The sequence below is a fragment of the Oncorhynchus mykiss genome, chromosome 5, assembly GCF_057628025.1.
Source record: "Oncorhynchus mykiss isolate SJ-2025 chromosome 5, ASM5762802v1, whole genome shotgun sequence".
Taxonomy (NCBI): Eukaryota; Metazoa; Chordata; class Actinopteri; order Salmoniformes; family Salmonidae; genus Oncorhynchus; species Oncorhynchus mykiss.
The window spans coordinates 7,190,099-7,207,685 of record NC_143026.1 but is presented as its reverse complement, the minus strand read 5'-3'; the positions used below and the strand labels follow the sequence as shown (position 1 = coordinate 7,207,685).

At 43.1% G+C, this 17,587-nt stretch overlaps 1 protein-coding gene across 2 annotated transcripts in view; it reads left to right on the top strand.

Annotated features, from left to right (window-relative positions):
• The window catches only part of LOC110523130 (ras-specific guanine nucleotide-releasing factor RalGPS1), a 306,441-nt gene that overhangs the window by 218,811 nt on the left and 70,043 nt on the right, over positions 1–17,587 (top strand). For both annotated transcript variants that reach the window (XM_036976684.2, XM_036976683.2), the window contains exons 9-10: positions 5,553–5,690; positions 11,952–12,045. In XM_036976684.2, the coding sequence (XP_036832579.1) occupies positions 5,553–5,690; positions 11,952–12,045 (232 nt within the window). The remainder of the gene's footprint in view (positions 1–5,552; positions 5,691–11,951; positions 12,046–17,587) is intronic.

Genomic DNA, 17,587 nt, shown 5'->3' with positions numbered 1-17,587 from the left:
AATGTCAAATCCTGTTATAAGTAAAAGACCAGGTGTACCACTCATTTTCACTTTAATTCATCCTTTTTATGTTACTCCCAACTATCGTGAACAGAATGGGGGGAAGGGGGGGTAGAACTAGTGTGTGAGAGAACAGAAGGGGGGGTAGAACTAGTGTGTGAGAGAACAGAAGGGGGGGTAGAACTAGTGTGTGAGAGAACAGAAGGGGGGGTAGGGGGGGGGGGGTAGAACTAGTGTGTGAGAGAACAGAAGGGGGGGTAGAACTAGTGTGTGAGAGAACAGAAGGGGGGGTAGGGGGGGGGGTAGAACTAGTGTGTGAGAGAACAGAAAGGGGGGGTACTTTGCAGCATTTCGTGAGTGTAAAATCCTAGGCCTCCAGCCTGTAAAACAATAGATGGCTGTACAGGAGGATTAGGAGACAACACATGCCCAACAACAAAGACTAGGACAGCCTGAACTCCCAATACCACAGTAAAACTCAGCATTGTGCTAAGAATCTCTAGTCTTAATTTCCTACCGCGTTGTATATACGATCAAACAGACATCTGTTATGCTGTAGATTCTCACACACACACAGGCAGCATTAAGATCTGGGTTCTGTATCACTGTGTCTTTCATAAAACGGTTACATCTTAAGACCTTTGTGCAAACTGTATATGTTTCCAAGATGCATGACTACCGTAGCGGAGGGAAAAAACAGACACGTCTGCAACAAAGAGCCTATATGAACTAAAGGTTAACAACAGACACGTCTGGAACAAAGAGCCTATATGAACTAAAGGTTAACAACAGACACGTCTGGAACAAAGAGCCTATATGAACTAAAGGTATTAACAACAGACACTTCTGGAACAAAGAGCCTATATGAACTAAAGGTTAACAACAGACACGTCTGGAACAAAGAGCCTATATGAACTAAAGGTTAACAACAGACACGTCTGGAACAAAGAGCCTATATGAACTAAAGGTATTAACAACAGACACGTCTGGAACAAAGAGCCTATATGAACTAAAGGTTAACAACAGACACGTCTGGAACAAAGAGCCTATATGAACTAAAGGTTAACAACAGGCACGTCTGGAACAAAGAGCCTATATGAACTAAAGGTTAACAACAGACACGTCTGGAACAAAGAGCCTATATGAACTAAAGGTTAACAACAGACACGTCTGGAACAAAGAGCCTATATGAACTAAAGGTTAACAACAGAATCGTCTGGAACAAAGAGCCTATATGAACTAAAGGTTAACAACAGACACGTCTGGAACAAAGAGCCTGTATGAACTAAAGGTTAACAACAGACACGTCTGGAACAAAGAGCCTATATGAACTAAAGGTTAACAACAGACACGTCTGGAACAAAGAGCCTATATGAACTAAAGGTTAACAACAGACACGTCTGGAACAAAGAGCCTATATGAACTAAAGGTATTAACAACAGAATCGTCTGGAACAAAGAGCCTATATGAACTAAAGGTATGTAAAAGGTTAACAGAACAAGATTAAAGAATATTGGAACCCAGAAGAAAATCTTGATTTGATTTGTTAGCAAAAAATGAAGTTAACAGTCTGACAAGACTAAAGACTACTGTACACAACAGTATGTGATTTCACTAACAGTCTGACAAGACTAGAGAGTACTGTACACAACAGTATGTGATTTCACTAACAGTCTGACAAGACTAGAGAGTACTGTACATAACAGTATGTAATTTCACTAACAGTCTGACAAGACTAGAGAGTACTGTACACAACAGTATGTGATTTCACTAACAGTCTGACAAGACTAGAGAGTACTGTACACAACAGTATGTGATTTCACTAACAGTCTGACAAGACTAGAGAGTACTGTACTCAACAGTATGTGATTTCCACAGACAGCTTAAGATAGCCTGGCTAAAGCATGGTGAGCACAGCTTTCAGTCTGGTTCAACCAGGCTAAGTTTAGGAGGCAAGTTGAATGGAAAACCAAGCATAAGACTATAGTGAAATCATGTGGTTTGAGCTGGACTAAGAGGAGTGACTCACTCCAGTACTCAACACAGCTCCTCAATATGGTTGGGTGGTATGCAGATGTTCATACCGTCATACCGTTTCTGTACCATACCGGGGTATACGGTATTACTGAATGTGCACAGAAGGGGGCGCTATTTCAGAATTCAAATCAAATTTTATTTGTCACATACACATGGTTAGCAGATGTTAATGCGAGTGTAGCGAAATGCTTGTGCTTCTAGTTCCGACAATGCAGTAATAACCAACAAGTAATCTAACTAACAATTCCAAAACTACTGTCTTGTACACAGTGTAAGGGGATAAAGAATATGTACATAAGGATATATGAATGAGTGATGGTACAGAGCAGCATAGGCAAGATACAGTAGATGGTATTGAGTACAGTATGTAAACAAAGTGGCATAGTTTAAAGTGGCTAGTGATACATGTATTACATAAGGATACAGTCGATGGTATAGAGTACAGTATATACGTATGCATATGAGATGAATAATGTAGGGTAAGTAACATTATATAAGGTAGCATTGTTTAAAGTGGCTAGTGATATATTTACATCATTTCCCATCAATTCCCATTATTAAAGTGGCTGGAGTTGAGTCAGTGTCAGTGTGTTGGCAGCAGCCACTCAATGTTAGTGGTGGCTGTTTAACAGTCTGATGGCCTTGAGATAGAAGCTGTTTTTCAGTCTCTCGGTCCCAGCTTTGATGCACCTGTACTGACTTCGCCTTCTGGATGATAGCGGGGTGAACAGCCAGTGGCTCGGGTGGTTGATGTCCTTGATGATCTTTATGGCCTTCCTGTAACATCGGGTGGTGTAGGTGTCCTGGAGGGCAGGTAGTTTGCCCCCGGTGATGCGTTGTGCAGACCTCACTACCCTCTGGAGAGCCTTACGGTTGAGGGCGGAGCAGTTGCCGTACCAGGCGGTGATACAGCCCGCCAGGATGCTCTCGATTGTGCATCTGTAGAAGTTTGTGAGTGCTTTTGGTGACAAGCCGAATTTCTTCAGCCTCCTGAGGTTGAAGAGGCGCTGCTGCGCCTTCTTCACAATGCTGTCTGTGTGAGTGGACCAATTCAGTTTGTCTGTGATGTGTATGCCGAGGAACTTAAAACTTGCTACCCTCTCCACTACTGTTCCATCGATGTGGATAGGGGGGTGTTCCTTCTGCTGTTTCCTGAAGTCCACAATCATCTCCTTAGTTGTGTTGACGTTGAGTGTGAGGTTATTTTCCTGACACCACACTCCGAGGGCCCTCACCTCCTCCCTGTAGGCCGTCTCGTCGTTGTTGGTAATCAAGCCTACCACTGTTGTGTCGTCCGCAAACTTGATGATTGAGTTGGAGGCGTGCGTGGCCACGCAGTCGTGGGTGAACAGGGAGTACAGGAGAGGGCTCAGAACGCACCCTTGTGGGGCCCCAGTGTTGAGGATCAGTGGGGAGGAGATGTTGTTGCCTACCCTCACCACCTGGGGGCGGCCCGTCAGGAAGTCCAGTACCCAGTTGCACAGGGCGGGGTCGAGACCCAGGGTCTCGAGCTTGGAGGGTACTATGGTGTTGAATGCAGAGCTGTAGTCAATGAACAGCATTCTCACATAGGTATTCGTCTTGTCCAGATGGGTTAGGGCAGTGTGCAGTGTGGTTGAGATTGCATCGTCTGTGGACCTATTTGGGCGGTAAGCAAATTGGAGTGGGTCTAGGGTGTCAGGTAGGGTGGAGGTGATATGGTCCTTGACTAGTCTCTCAAAGCACTTCATGATGACGGAAGTGAGTGCTACGGGGCGGTAGTCGTTTAGCTCAGTTACCTTAGCTTTCTTGGGAACAGGAACAATGGTGGCCCTCTTGTAGCATGTGGGAACAGCAGACTGGTATAGGGATTGATTGAATATGTCCGTAAACACACCGGCCAGCTGGTCTGCGCATGCTCTGAGGGCGCGGCTGGGGATGCCGTCTGGGCCTGCAGCCTTGCGAGGGTTAACACGTTTAAATGTCTTACTCACCTCGGCTGCAGTGAAGGAGAGACCGCATGTTTTCGTTGCAGGCCGTGTCAGTGGCACTGTATTGTCCTCAAAGCGGGCAAAAAAGTGATTTAGTCTGCCTGGGAGCAGGACATCCTGGTCCGTGACTGGGCTGGATTTCTTCCTGTAGTCCGTGATTGACTGTAGACCCTGCCACATGCCTCTTGTGTCTGAGCCGTTGAATTGAGATTCTACTTTGTCTCTGTACTGACGCTTAGCTTGTTTGATAGCCTTGCGGAGGGAATAGCTGCACTGTTTGTATTCGGTCATGTTACCAGACACCTTGCCCTGATTAAAAGCAGTGGTTCGCGCTTTCAGTTTCACGCGAATGCTGCCATCAATCCACGGTTTCTGGTTAGGGAATGTTTTAATCGTTGCTATGGGAACGACATCTTCAACGCACGTTCTAATGAACTCGCACACCGAATCAGCGTATTCGTCAATGCTGTTTGAGACATACCCCAAGCGACTTACAGCTGTAATCGCAGCAAAAGGTGGCGCTACAAAGTATTAACTTAAGGGGGCTGAATAATTTTGCACGCCCAATTTTTCAGTTTTTGATTTGTTAAAAAAGTTTGAAATATCCAATAAATGTCGTTCCACTTCATGATTGTGTCCCACTTGTTGTTGATTCTTCACAAAATACAGTTTTATATCTTTATGTTTGAAGCCTGAAATGTGGCAAAAGGTCGCAAAGTTCAAGGGGGCCGAATACTTTCGCAAGGCACTGTACCGGTGTCCTTCCTAGCTCAGTTCCTGGAGAGGAAGGAAATCGCTCAGGGATTTCACCATGAGGCCAATGGTGACTTCTTAAAAACGGTTACAGAGTTTAATAGCTGTGATAGGTGAAAACTGAGGATGGATCAACAACATTGTAGTTACTCTACAATACTAACCTAATTTACCGAGTGAATAGAAGGAACCCTGTACAGAATAACAAGTATTCAAAAACATGCATCCTGTTTGCCGTAAGGCACTAAAGTAATACTGCAAAAAAATGTCAAAGAAATTCCCTTTGTTCTGAATACAAAGTGTTATGTTTGGGTTAAATCCAACACATCATTTCACTGAGTACCACTCTTCTTATCTTCAAGAATGGTGGTGGCTGGAGATTAATTCACCTTTCAGCAGGACGATATCCTAAACCACAAGGCCAAATATACACTGGAGTTGCTTACCAAGACGAACATTGAATGTCCCTAAGTGGCCTAGTTACAGTTTTGACTTAAATCGGCTTGAAAATCTGTGGCAATAATTGAAAATGTCTGTCATTGCAATGATCAAAAACCAATTTGACAGAGCTTGAAGAATTTAAAATATTGTACTATCCAGGTGTGCAAAGCTCTTAGAGACTTACCCAGAAAGACTCACAGCTGTAATTGCTGCCAAAGGTGATTCAAGGTGTTTGAAAACTTATCTAACCAAGACACTGTATGTCTGTCACATAATTCATATTAATGAAGTTGGGCACAGGGTACCACTAACTCCTCCCCTTCCTCTGGTCCCTCCCCTCTCCCCCTGCAGGCATCTACCTATTGGACATGATCTACATCGACTCGGCCTATCCAGCATCGGATAGCATCATTGAGACAGAGCAGAGGACCAATCAGATGAACAATTTGCTCAGGGTGATCTCTGACCTGCAGATGTCCTGTAAATATGGTAAGAGTACAACATTTCCCTCATTTTTACAGACAAGTCAGCTTCACCACACAAAAATAAATTGGTGTGCTCAACTCAAGTGTAGATTAAGTCTTCGGATGCCAGGTTAAGTAATACATGGTGAAAAGATGGAAAGCTATATGGTATGTTAGATCAGTTATTCTATGCATGTTAGCAGCAGCAGAGGTAAAGCAACAGACTTGTTTCAGCGACAGAAGGCTATATAAACTCACCAAAAAAAGAAACGTCCTCTCACTGTCAACTGCATTTATTTTCATCAAACTTGTGTAAATATTTGTATGAACATAACAAGATTCAACAACTGAGACATAAACTGAACAAGTTCCACAGACATGTGACTAACAGAAATTGAATAATGTGTCCCTGAACAAAGGGGGGTTCAAAATCAAAAATCAAACAGTCAGTACCTGGTGTGGCCACCAGCTGCATTAAGTACTGCAGTGCATCTCCTCCTCATGGACTGCACCAGATTTGCCAGTTCTTGCTGTGAGATGTTACCCCACTCTTCCTCCAAGGCACCTGCAAGTTCCCGGACATTGCTGCGGGGAATGGCCCTAGCCCTCACCTTCTGTTTCTACAGGTCCCAGATGTGCTCAATGGGATTGAGATCCAGGCTCTTCGTTGGCCATGGCAGAACACTGACATTCCTGTCTTGCAGGAAATCACACACAGGACTAGCAGTATGGATGGTGGCATTGTCATGCTGGAGGGTCATGTCAGGATGAGCCTGCAGGAAGGGTTCCACATGAGGGAGGAGGATGTCTTCCCTGTAACACACAGCATTGAGATTGTGTGCAGGTGTTACACGTGGTCTGCCACTGCGAGGATGATCAGCTGTCTACCTGTAGTGTTGTCTTAGGCGTCTCACAGTACGGGCTGTCGTGTCTTTGGCATCATTAAAAGTGAAGACTTATTTTATCAAATAAATTCTCTGTAATTATTATTACGTGATTAAACTAATCATGTAAATGTAATTAACTAGGATGTCGGGCACCAAGGATAATCTTCAAATTACAAAGTTATAATTTTCCTAATATAACTTTCAGATATTTTAATATCTGATCAATTAGTCTTCTAATTAATGAATTATCCTTTCTCATTCAGTCTCATTCCAAATGTCGTAAATTGTTGGTTATCTGCACGAACCCAGCCTTTACTAGGAATCATCCATACAGCTTAATACTTTATTTACTAACTAACTAAATATTCACAGAAATGCACAAACAGTAGATCTGTTACTAACAAATTACAGTGAAGATTCCCTAGTGGGCTAAGCCGATATGACGGCTTGGTGGGAAAGACAAAAGGGGTCACTACATACAGTTGATAATTATATTCATTGAAATGCTAATCCTTTGCGCATGCACGCTCACTCATTGGTAAGTAATTGCAATCAATATATATTTACGCCCAGGTGTCGTTGTGATCTCTGTTGAAATCGTCAGTCCGTCTGCTGGAGAGTCAGTTCATCATCGTGTCTTTCTCTCTCTTTGTTTCCCTGAAGATCAAACTATTTTGTGGTTAGTTTGAATACTTCAGAGTACCATTCAGAAATGGTCTCATAGAATAGATGTTTCGGTGGTTGTCGGTATCCTCATCCCAGGTTTACATAATTTCTAGCTGCAGACTAGTAATTAGTATCTAAGATTTGCTCTTATTCTGTAGGGATTGATAGTCTGAGTTTAACCATTTCCAGCCGTGTAGCCAATGCTCCATGTGGTATGGTTAGGAATTCAATAACTATTTGCAATCACAGCTCACGCTGTGGGTTTGCTTACTCTTGGTACTCAAACCTGTGCCACCTCAGTTTCCACCGAGATACGCGTGGTCTGAAGAGGATTTTCTTAGGAGGGGCTTTTATTCGTGATGCCTGATCATGTCTGTGCTCACGGGGGCGGGCCAATGACTTAGTTCAACTTTAAAGGGGAATTACAATTATCTCCCATTAAAAGTTTAACATCACATTACATCATTTCACAAATAGTTTCATCTTTACTCATTCATTGTATAAAATAATTAGATGCAAACCTCATAATGGAGGCACCTGTATAAACAGAGTTAGGGTAATGTGGCTGAAATTGTCTTTCATGAGGTCACAAACATGAGACAAAACGGACCGGGTCGTACCTGGCTTCTCCACCGACCGTTTACACATTCTCCAAAATATGGATATTTTTTTCCAGTCTCAAATTCTGGAATGTAGCAGAATTTGGCGGGAGTTCCTTTGTTCTACTGTGGAACTCTCTCTCTCCCTACTGCATGAAAAGGGGGAGAGAGTCCCCGCCAGGAATTTAGATAACAGAACCTGGGTGTAGGAGAGAGTGAGAAGCTATGATCTATACCCAGAAAGGACCACATCATGACAGGACATTTCAATTTATTGCCCTGGCCACGTCTGCAGTCTTCATGCCTCCTTGCAGCATGCCTAAGGCACATTCACGCAGATGAGCAGGGACCCCGGGCATCTTTCTTTTGGTGTTTTTCAGAGTCAGTAGGAAGGCTTCTTTCATGTCCTAAGTTTTCATAGCTGTGACTTTTATTGCCTACCGTCTGTAAGCTGTTAGTGTCTTAACGACCGTTCCACAGGTGCATGCTCATTAATTGTTTATGGTTCATTCATTCAAGCATGGGAAACAGTGTTTAAACCCTTTACAATAAAGATCTGTGAAGTTTTTTGGATTTCTACAAATTATCTTTGATAATCTTTGCTGAGTTTAGTATATACCAGTTAGAGAAGGATTTCCTTATTGTCAGCTTCACCCCCTCAGCCACAATCACCCACAGACACTCTCAAATACTCTCTTATCGATGAAGGGATTTTCAAACTACTGAGCCCAACTGAGCTAAACTGTAATGCACTGGCCTGGCTGCATCCACCGTAGTTGCTGGAAAGGACATATCAGATCCAGCACAGTTTGATTCGGGAATGCATAATAGTGTTAACACTAGAACCGCCAACGGCCACTGACGTTTGATTTAGTAAAGAAAATAATACTGAGTGTCGCAGTGTTGTGGCGTCACTACAGCCTGGGGTTCGATCCCAGGCTGTGTCACAACCAGCCGTGACCAGGAGTCCCATAGGGCGGCGCACAATTGGCCCAGCATCGTCCGTGTTAGGGAAGGGTTTGGCCGGGGCTCATCGCATTCTAGCGACTCCTTGTGGCGGGCCAGGCGCCTGCGGGCTGACCGGTCGTCAGTTGAACAGTGTTTTCCTCTGACACATTGGTGCAGTTGGCTTCTGGGTTAAGCGTACGGGTGTTAAGAAGAGCGGTTTGGCGGGTCATGTTTCGGAGGACGCATGACTCAACCTTCGCCTCCCGAGCCCATTGGGGAGTTGCAATGATGAGACAAGATCGTAATCACAGAGTTTGGGGAAAAAAGTTACCCCCCGTTGGTACCCAGCCAGGCTCCAAGACAATGTGCTGTAGGACCTTGGTACCCAGCCAGGCTCCAAGACAATGTGCTGTAGGACGTTGGTACCCAGCCAGGCTCCAAGACAATGTGCTGTAGGACGTTGGTACCCAGCCAGGCTCCAAGACAATGTGCTGTAGGATGTGGTACCCAGCCAGGCTCCAAGACAATGTGCTGTAGGATGTGGTACCCAGCCAGGCGCTAAGACAATGTGCTGTGGGACGTTGGCACCCAGCCATTGTGGCGGTAATGTGACATTCTCTCCTCACTGAATGAATAACACATGGATGAATGGCTGATAATTGTGCACCTTACTTCACAATCAAATTTAAATTAGGCCTAACTGAATGATGATGAGGTTGATTTTAATTTTGAGACGCAATAGTGTAATGATGAGTTTGTTATGCCTATTTATCAGCGGCAAATCATTTGACTTCACACCTTTTGGTATCAGAAGCTGTTATGTGACTGTTTGATTTACAATAACTCTATTACTAATCAAATGTATTGTAAGGGAAACGAAAACATGCTACATGTCCAGTAGTCATTTAGAATAATGCAAAACATCTCCTTGACTCAATACAGGGAAGCAAACAATGACAGCCCACTGCATGAATGACACATGGATGTCGAACTACACCCTGACTAGACCAAAACGAACTTCACACATAATAAGAGTGAGCCTACGTGGCAAGATTAAATTGACAATAATATGATGAGTGACAATATTAGGCCTTAGCAGTTGTCAAATTGTACATGAAGAGATGGGCGCATCTTGTAATTGACAGATGGAGAGAAAGGAGCATCACTTTATCTAATCCTCCGTCAAAGTAGAATATTTAGATTTCTATATAGTAGCTGAAAGAGCTTCTGCAGTTTCTATGACACTTACCTTTGTCAAATAACTCTCAGAATTCATGAAAACTGTGTGCAGTACAACCAATTTGTTTGTGAGGTTTGCTCACATAAAGCGCCGAAGATGTGTGCTGACGGTGGACCCAAACAGCGTAAAGAAAGACTAGATTTGATTTAATTCGTAAAGGCACTGGGTATAATGGCACAATAGTGTCTGATACAATCAACAAATTACTTTTTATATCTTTTATCAGGAATATATTTCCACAAATATTTATTTTCTGCAATTCATCATTTACAGTTGTTCATGCACTGGTGCTTCTCTTTAGGAATACTGGAAATAATTTCACCTGCATACCAGTATTATCAATGTAGTTTCTAATTTGTCAAAAGAAGCTGTAACTGGACTTTATTAGTTACTGTAACTCTTACTAATTAAATCTACAAATAAAGTTGATCAAACGGATTACACTGTAATGACTTTCTGTAGAATTATACAAAACATGTCGTTGACTCTATGTGATTGATATCTGATGCCTATGCTAAAGAAACGCCCGACAACTTTCTCAACATTCTCTAGAGGGCACTGATAGACCGAAAGGCCAGGCGGGTTCGAGTGTTAAGTGATATGAATGTTCCCTCAGGCCTGTATGATGGTAGTCCTGCTGTCCTTGTATGTACATCATCTTTAAGTTGCCTGTGTTTTGAAGATACTTTTAGTTAGACAACACTGGCAAGAGCAGGCAAATGTTTACTCCTCATTTCTACATTGGAACTGTGGAACAGATCTCAGATCCAAGATGTCTCTTCTACTGAAACAAGACTGAGCTCATGAACCCTAAAGTGTTGCAATAATGTTTACGAAAGCCCATCAAATCCTGGCCTGGCATAAGACTTTTACAGTATATATGAAACGTTGTGCAGAGTAAAGAACAAGCACAGTGAAAACGAAGGAGAGGTTTTATTAATTCCAGTTGTAGTTGGCCTCGCTGCCATGGCAACACTGTTAGCGGAGTTGGTTTAAATAAAGTAAACCCCTCATCGACGCACACAGAGATGAGCGGCAAGGCCAATGCCAGCGAGGTTCCGAGAACTTCCTCAGGGCCCGAACAAAATGGCAACCGCATGGGGCCGAAATGCACACATGTACAACCTTAACCCCCTACGACAGCTGGTAACAGCATTAAGATGCAACAACCAAACCGCCCAGTGTTCGCCCCCAGAGCTTACACGTCATGTCTCTCACGTACTGCCGGCTAGCCGCTAGCCATTTGCTTCACTCGGACCAGACTTTGAGGAGAGAACGGGGGAAGGGTTACCCAGACTTCTCAGATGTTCATTTACGTTAGAAGTAGAGTGCTGCTGATTAGAGGAATTAGGAGGAGACTGTTGCCGATGGGAGGGGTTAGGAGGAGACTGTTGCCGATGGGAGGGGTTAGGAGGAGACTGTTGCCGGTGGGAGGGGTTAGGAGGAGACTGTTGCTGGTGGGAGGGGTTAGGAGGAGACTGTTGCCGGTGGGAGGGGTTAGGAGGAGACTGTTGCCGGTGGGAGGGGTTAGGAGGAGACTGTTGCCGGTGGTAGGGGTTAGGAGGAGACTGTTGCCGATGGGAGGGGTTAGGAGGAGACTGTTGCCGATGGGAGGGGTTAGGAGGAGACTGTTGCCAATGGGAGGAGTTAGGAGGAGACTGTTGCCGATGGGAGGGGTTAGGAGGAGACTGTTGCCAATGGGAGGGGTTAGGAGGAGACTGTTGCCAATGGGAGGGGTTAGGAGGAGACTGTTGCCAATGGGAGGGGTTAATGTAGCTAAACAAACCACATTAAGAGGAAGACAATGAAGTGTTCCAAACCGTTTCTCTCTCTTGCTCTCTCTCTCTCACCGTCTGTCTCTCACTTGGTCTCTCTTGTCTTACTGTTTGTTTTTTGTCTTCCTGCTACCCTCTCTCCTTTCCCCACACCACTTTCCCTCTTCACAGATCACCTGGTGACCCTCCCCCATGTTCAGAAGTATTTAATGTCCGTGCGCTATATCGAGGAGCTTCAGAAGTTCGTAGAGGACGACAACTTCAAGTAAGTTGAGTCTGACCCCCTTCTCCCCCACCAACATACCTTTCGCACACGCACGCACACACACACACACACACACACACACCCACACACACCCCCACACACACACAGGCGGTGGGGGTGGGGGTGGGGGGGATGTGCATCATGACAGGGGAGCTCATTCCTCCAGTGGCTCTAATGAGTTCTTCAGGCATATATTGTAGATACAGAGTGCCTTGAGGGAGCGCGACCAAGCGTGGCCCCGGAAGCGCAGAACTTCTAACGGGGGCTTGATTTAAAGCCGGAGCCGGCTCCTGGAGCTCAACTGTGAAAGACATGCACTGCTGGGACTGACGGGGGGAGTCCCAAGATGGAATCTTACGGATCGTTTCGTTTTGGAGACAGTCTTTTTTTTGCGACCTGAATTTTTCGGTGGTCGGCAGTCTGCTCGCTCAGAATTTGTTTGTAATTATATCAACACGTTAACCCGACCTCCAGACATTTTTAATTAGGCTAGTAAATATTAGGGCTAATAAAACTGCTGGAAATTGTTTTCATTGATAACATTGGATTTACTTTGAGTGTGGCAGGATTAGGTTTATTTTTCGTCTTAAAATGAAAAGCCGTGACAAAAAGCACGTGGGGTCTGAACTACTGAAGCCTATGTTACTATGTGAAGGACTGCAGTGCAAAAAGCACGTGGGGTCTGAACTACTGAAGCCTATGTTACTATGTGAAGGACTGCAGTGCAAAAAGCACGTGGGGTCTGAACTACTGAAGCCTATGTTACTATGTGAAGGTCTGCAGTGCAAAAAGCACGTGGGGTCTGAACTACTGAAGCCTATGTTACTATGTGAAGGACTGCAGTGCAAGTGACAGTTTCATTGAAATTCTTACCACCATGAACAGATCGCTATGAGGTCTTCATCTCCAAGTCCTTTATTGGGGTAGTATAGGACCATTGTTTGGCTTTTCAGAAGTGATGACAGTAGTGTGTCCTGGGCAGAAGGATTTGGCATGACCCAGTACGGATGACAAAGTGGTCTGAGAAGTAATCTAACCCCAGAGAACCAGGTTTCTAAATCAATATTCATCTCCCTTTGTGTCCAGAACACTAACACTGTACTGTACAAATAAAACCATTGTCCAGATTATGAACCCTGTACAAATGAAACTAGTGTCCAGATTATGAACACCGTACTGTACAAAGGAAACTAGTGTCCAGGACACTAACTGTACTGTACAAATAAAACTAGTGTCCAGAATATGAACACCGTACTGTACAAAGGAAACTAGTGTCCAGGACACTAACTGTACTGTACAAATAAAACTAGTGTCCAGAATATGAACACCGTACTGTACAAAGGAAACTAGTGTCCAGGACACTAACTGTACTGTACAAATAAAACCAGTGTCCAGATTATGAACACCGTACTGTACAAAGGAAACTAGTGTCCAGGACACTAACTGTACTGTACAAATAAAACTAGTGTCCAGAATATGAACCCTGTACAAATGAAACTAGTGTCCAGAATATGAACCCTGTACAAATGAAACTAGTGTCCAGAATATGAACCCTGTACAAATGAAACTAGTGTCCAGAATATGAACACTGTAAAAATGAAACTAGTGTCCAGAATATGAACCCTGTACAAATGAAACTAGTGTCCAGAATATGAACCCTGTACAAATGAAACTAGTGTCCAGAATATGAACCCTGTACAAATAAAACTAGTGTCCAGAATATGAACCCTGTACAAATGAAACTAGTGTCCAGAATATGAACCCTGTAAAAATGAAACTAGTGTCCAGAATATGAACACTGTAAAAATGAAACTAGTGTCCAGAATATGAACCCTGTAAAAATAAAACTAGTGTCCAGAATATGAACCCTGTACAAATGAAACTAGTGTCCAGAATATGAACACTGTACAAATGAAACTAGTGTCCAGAATATGAACCCTGTACAAATGAATCTAGTGTCCAGAATATGAACCCTGTACAAATGAATCTAGTGTCCAGAATATGAACCCTGTACAAATGAAACTTAGTGAACATTCACTGTGGTCTACTGTACTGTAGACAATCTAGACAGTCTCTGTCTCGCTCTCTGTTCTAGACGTCAAAGAGATGGAGAGGCCGCCGCTCCTCTCTATACAAAAGGGATGATTTAAAGGGGCAATCAGAAGTTGAAACGATAACACAGCATTTCCCCCTCCACTGTTTCTGTAAAAAGCTGAGGGATGAGGCTGGAGAAACCACTCTCAAATTCATAGACAGAGCTATGGATGCAAGGCCTCACCATCCATGATATCTCAATTATAGTTTGAACCATGTTATGAGGCTATAATAGTGTTTGTTTACATTTACTTTGTTTACAAACATTGGAATAAAACAAGCTTATATTTGGGGTTCTGATGGGGAAGTTGAACTGAGTTTACGAGGCATTTTATAAATTATATCCTTCAAGAATCAATAGGTGTGTGTATATATATATATAAATATATAAGTCCAAAAAAATTAATGTAGCAACTGCAGATCTCAGCTTGAAATGATTCCAGCTCATTGGACTAGAGGACTGTGTTTAGATCCCCGGCATTAGTGATTGGCCAAGAGAGGATCTCCTCCGCCAGGGGGATGACAGCGTACGTTAACATGAACGCCCGCCAAGCACAGCAGCTCTCCCGCTACATTTGAGTTAAGTACGATATGTTTGTGGAGGAAAATGTAAAGCACATGTCACAAAATGTTGTTTTTTAGAATCCCAGCCGTGTTCTAGTAAAGATAAATATTATTGCGAGCATAAACCTCACCCCCCCCCCCCCCCCCCCCCCCCTCAGAGCTCAGCCTCGTATGCACTCCTGCTAATGAGTTAAATATGAAGTCCGGCTTGTTTTGAGAGACTCTCTCTTGGTAGGTGTCTTTGAGCTGTGAAGGTCTACATTCCTACTGTAACCAACCTGTCATTGATAAGACTGATTAGAGCTCCGGAGCGGTGGAAACAGGTCTGTCTGTTGCCCTTAGGATGTCAAGTTCGATTCTCGCTCAAGAACCTTGCAATGGCCGCCCGAAACGCCACAAAACTTTGATATGCCCGCTAGGGTCTTTACAAAAGTAACACCTTACGTAATCAGAATGCTTTTTTGTTTGTTGAGTAACTAGTAATGTAACGCGTTACTTTTTAAAAAATTGGGTAATATAATAATAGTTACTTTGTCAAGTAACTTAAGGGTGCGTGTACGTGCGGTCTAATCAGAACTGGCGGTTCGAGAGAAAGATTTTGAATGGAAAGATGATGGATATCTGTACAGATGTTTGACTTGCAAAAAAAGAAAATATTCCTAATATCTGAAAATCGTCCTAATATCTGAAAATCGTCCTAATATCTGAAAATCGTCCTAATATCTGAAAATCGGCCTAATATCTGAAAATCGGCCTAATATCTGAAAATCGTCCTAATATTGAGTTGCACCCCCTTTTTTCCCTCAGAACAGCCTTAATTCGTCGGAGCATGGGACTCTACAAGGTGTTGCAAGCGTTCCACAGGGATGCTGGTCCATGTTGACTCCAATGCTTCCCACGAGTTGTCAAGATGACTGGTAGTGAATCTCCGCTCCAAATAGCTCGTTCCATCTCATCCACACAGATGCTCAATTGGACCGAGATCATGGTGTCTGGGCAGGACACTGCCGTAAACTGATTTCACTGTCATGTTCGTGGAACCATTCCTGGACAATCCTAGCCTTGTGGCATGGGGTATTATCCTGCTAAAATATATATATACAGTGCCTTGTGAAAGTATTCGGACCCCTTGAACTTTGCGACCTTTTGCCACATTTCAGGCTTCAAACATAAAGATATAAAACTGTATTTTTTTGTGAAGAATCAACAACAATTTTTCAGTTTTTGATTTGTTAAAAAAGTTTAAAATATCCAATAAATGTCGTTCCACTTCATGATTGTGTCCCACACACAATCATGAAGTGGAACGACATTTATTGGATATTTCAAACTTTTTTAACAAATCAAAAACTGAAAAATTGGGCGTGCAAAATTATTCAGCCCCTTTACTTTCAGTGCAGCAAACTCTCTCCAGAAGTTCAGTGAGGATCTCTGAATGATCCAATGTTGACCTAAATGACTAATGATGATAAATACAATCCACCTGTGTGTAATCAAGTCTCCGTATAAATGCACCTGCACTGTGATAGTCTCAGAGGTCCGTTAAAAGCGCAGAGAGCATCATGAAGAACAAGGAACACACCAGGCAGGTCCGAGATACTGTTGTGAAGAAGTTTAAAGCCGGATTTGGATACAAAAAGATTTCCCAAGCTTTAAACATCCCAAGGAGCACTGTGCAAGCGATAATATTGAAATGGAAGGAGTATCAGACCACTGCAAATCTACCAAGACCTGGCCATCCCTCTAAACTTTCAGCTCATACAAGGAGAAGACTGATCAGAGATGCAGCCAAGAGGCCCATGATTACTCTGGATGAACTGCAGAGATCTACAGCTGAGGTGGGAGACTCTGTCCATAGGACAACAATCAGTCGTATATTGCACAAATCTGGCCTTTATGGAAGAGTGGCAAGAAGAAAGCCATTTCTTAAAGATATCCATAAAATGTGTCGTTTAAAGTTTGCCACAAGCCACCTGGGAGACACACCAAACATGTGGAAAAAGGTGCTCTGGTTAGATGAAACCAAAATTTAACTTTTTGGCAACAATGCAAAACGTTATGTTTGGTGTAAAAGCAACACAGCTGAATACACCATCCCCACTGTCAAACATGGTGGTGGCAGCATCATGGTTTGGGCCTGCTTTTCTTCAGCAGGGACAGGGAAAATGGTTAAAATTGATGGGAAGATGGATGGAGCCAAATACAGGACCATTCTGGAAGAACCTGATGGAGTCTGCAAAAGACCTGAGACTGGGACGGCGATTTGTCTTCCAACAAGACAATGATCCAAAACATAAAGCAAAATCTACAATGGAATGGTTCAAAAATAAACATATCCAGGTATTAGAATGGCCAAGTCAAAGTCCAGACCTGAATCCAATCGAGAATCTGTGGAAAGAACTGAAAACTGCTGTTCACAAATGCTCTCCATCCAACCTCACTGAGCTCGAGCTGTTTTGCAAGGAGGAATGGGAAAAAATGTCAGTCTCTCGATGTGCAAAACTGATAGAGACATACCCCAAGCGACTTACAGCTGTAATTGCAGCAAAAGGTGGCGCTACAAAGTATTAACTTAAGGGGGCTGAATAATTTTGCACGCCCAATTTTTCAGTTTTTGATTTGTTAAAAAAGTTTGAAATATCCAAAAAATGTCGTTCCACTTCATGATTGTGTCCCACTTGTTGTTGATTCTTCACAAAAAAATACAGTTTTATATCTTTATGTTTGAAGCCTGAAATGTGGCAAAAGGTTGCAAAGTTCAAGGGGGCCGAATACTTTTGCAAGGCACTGTGTATATATATATATATATATATATATATATATATATATATATATATATATATATATATATATATATATATATATATAGATGCAGATGGATACA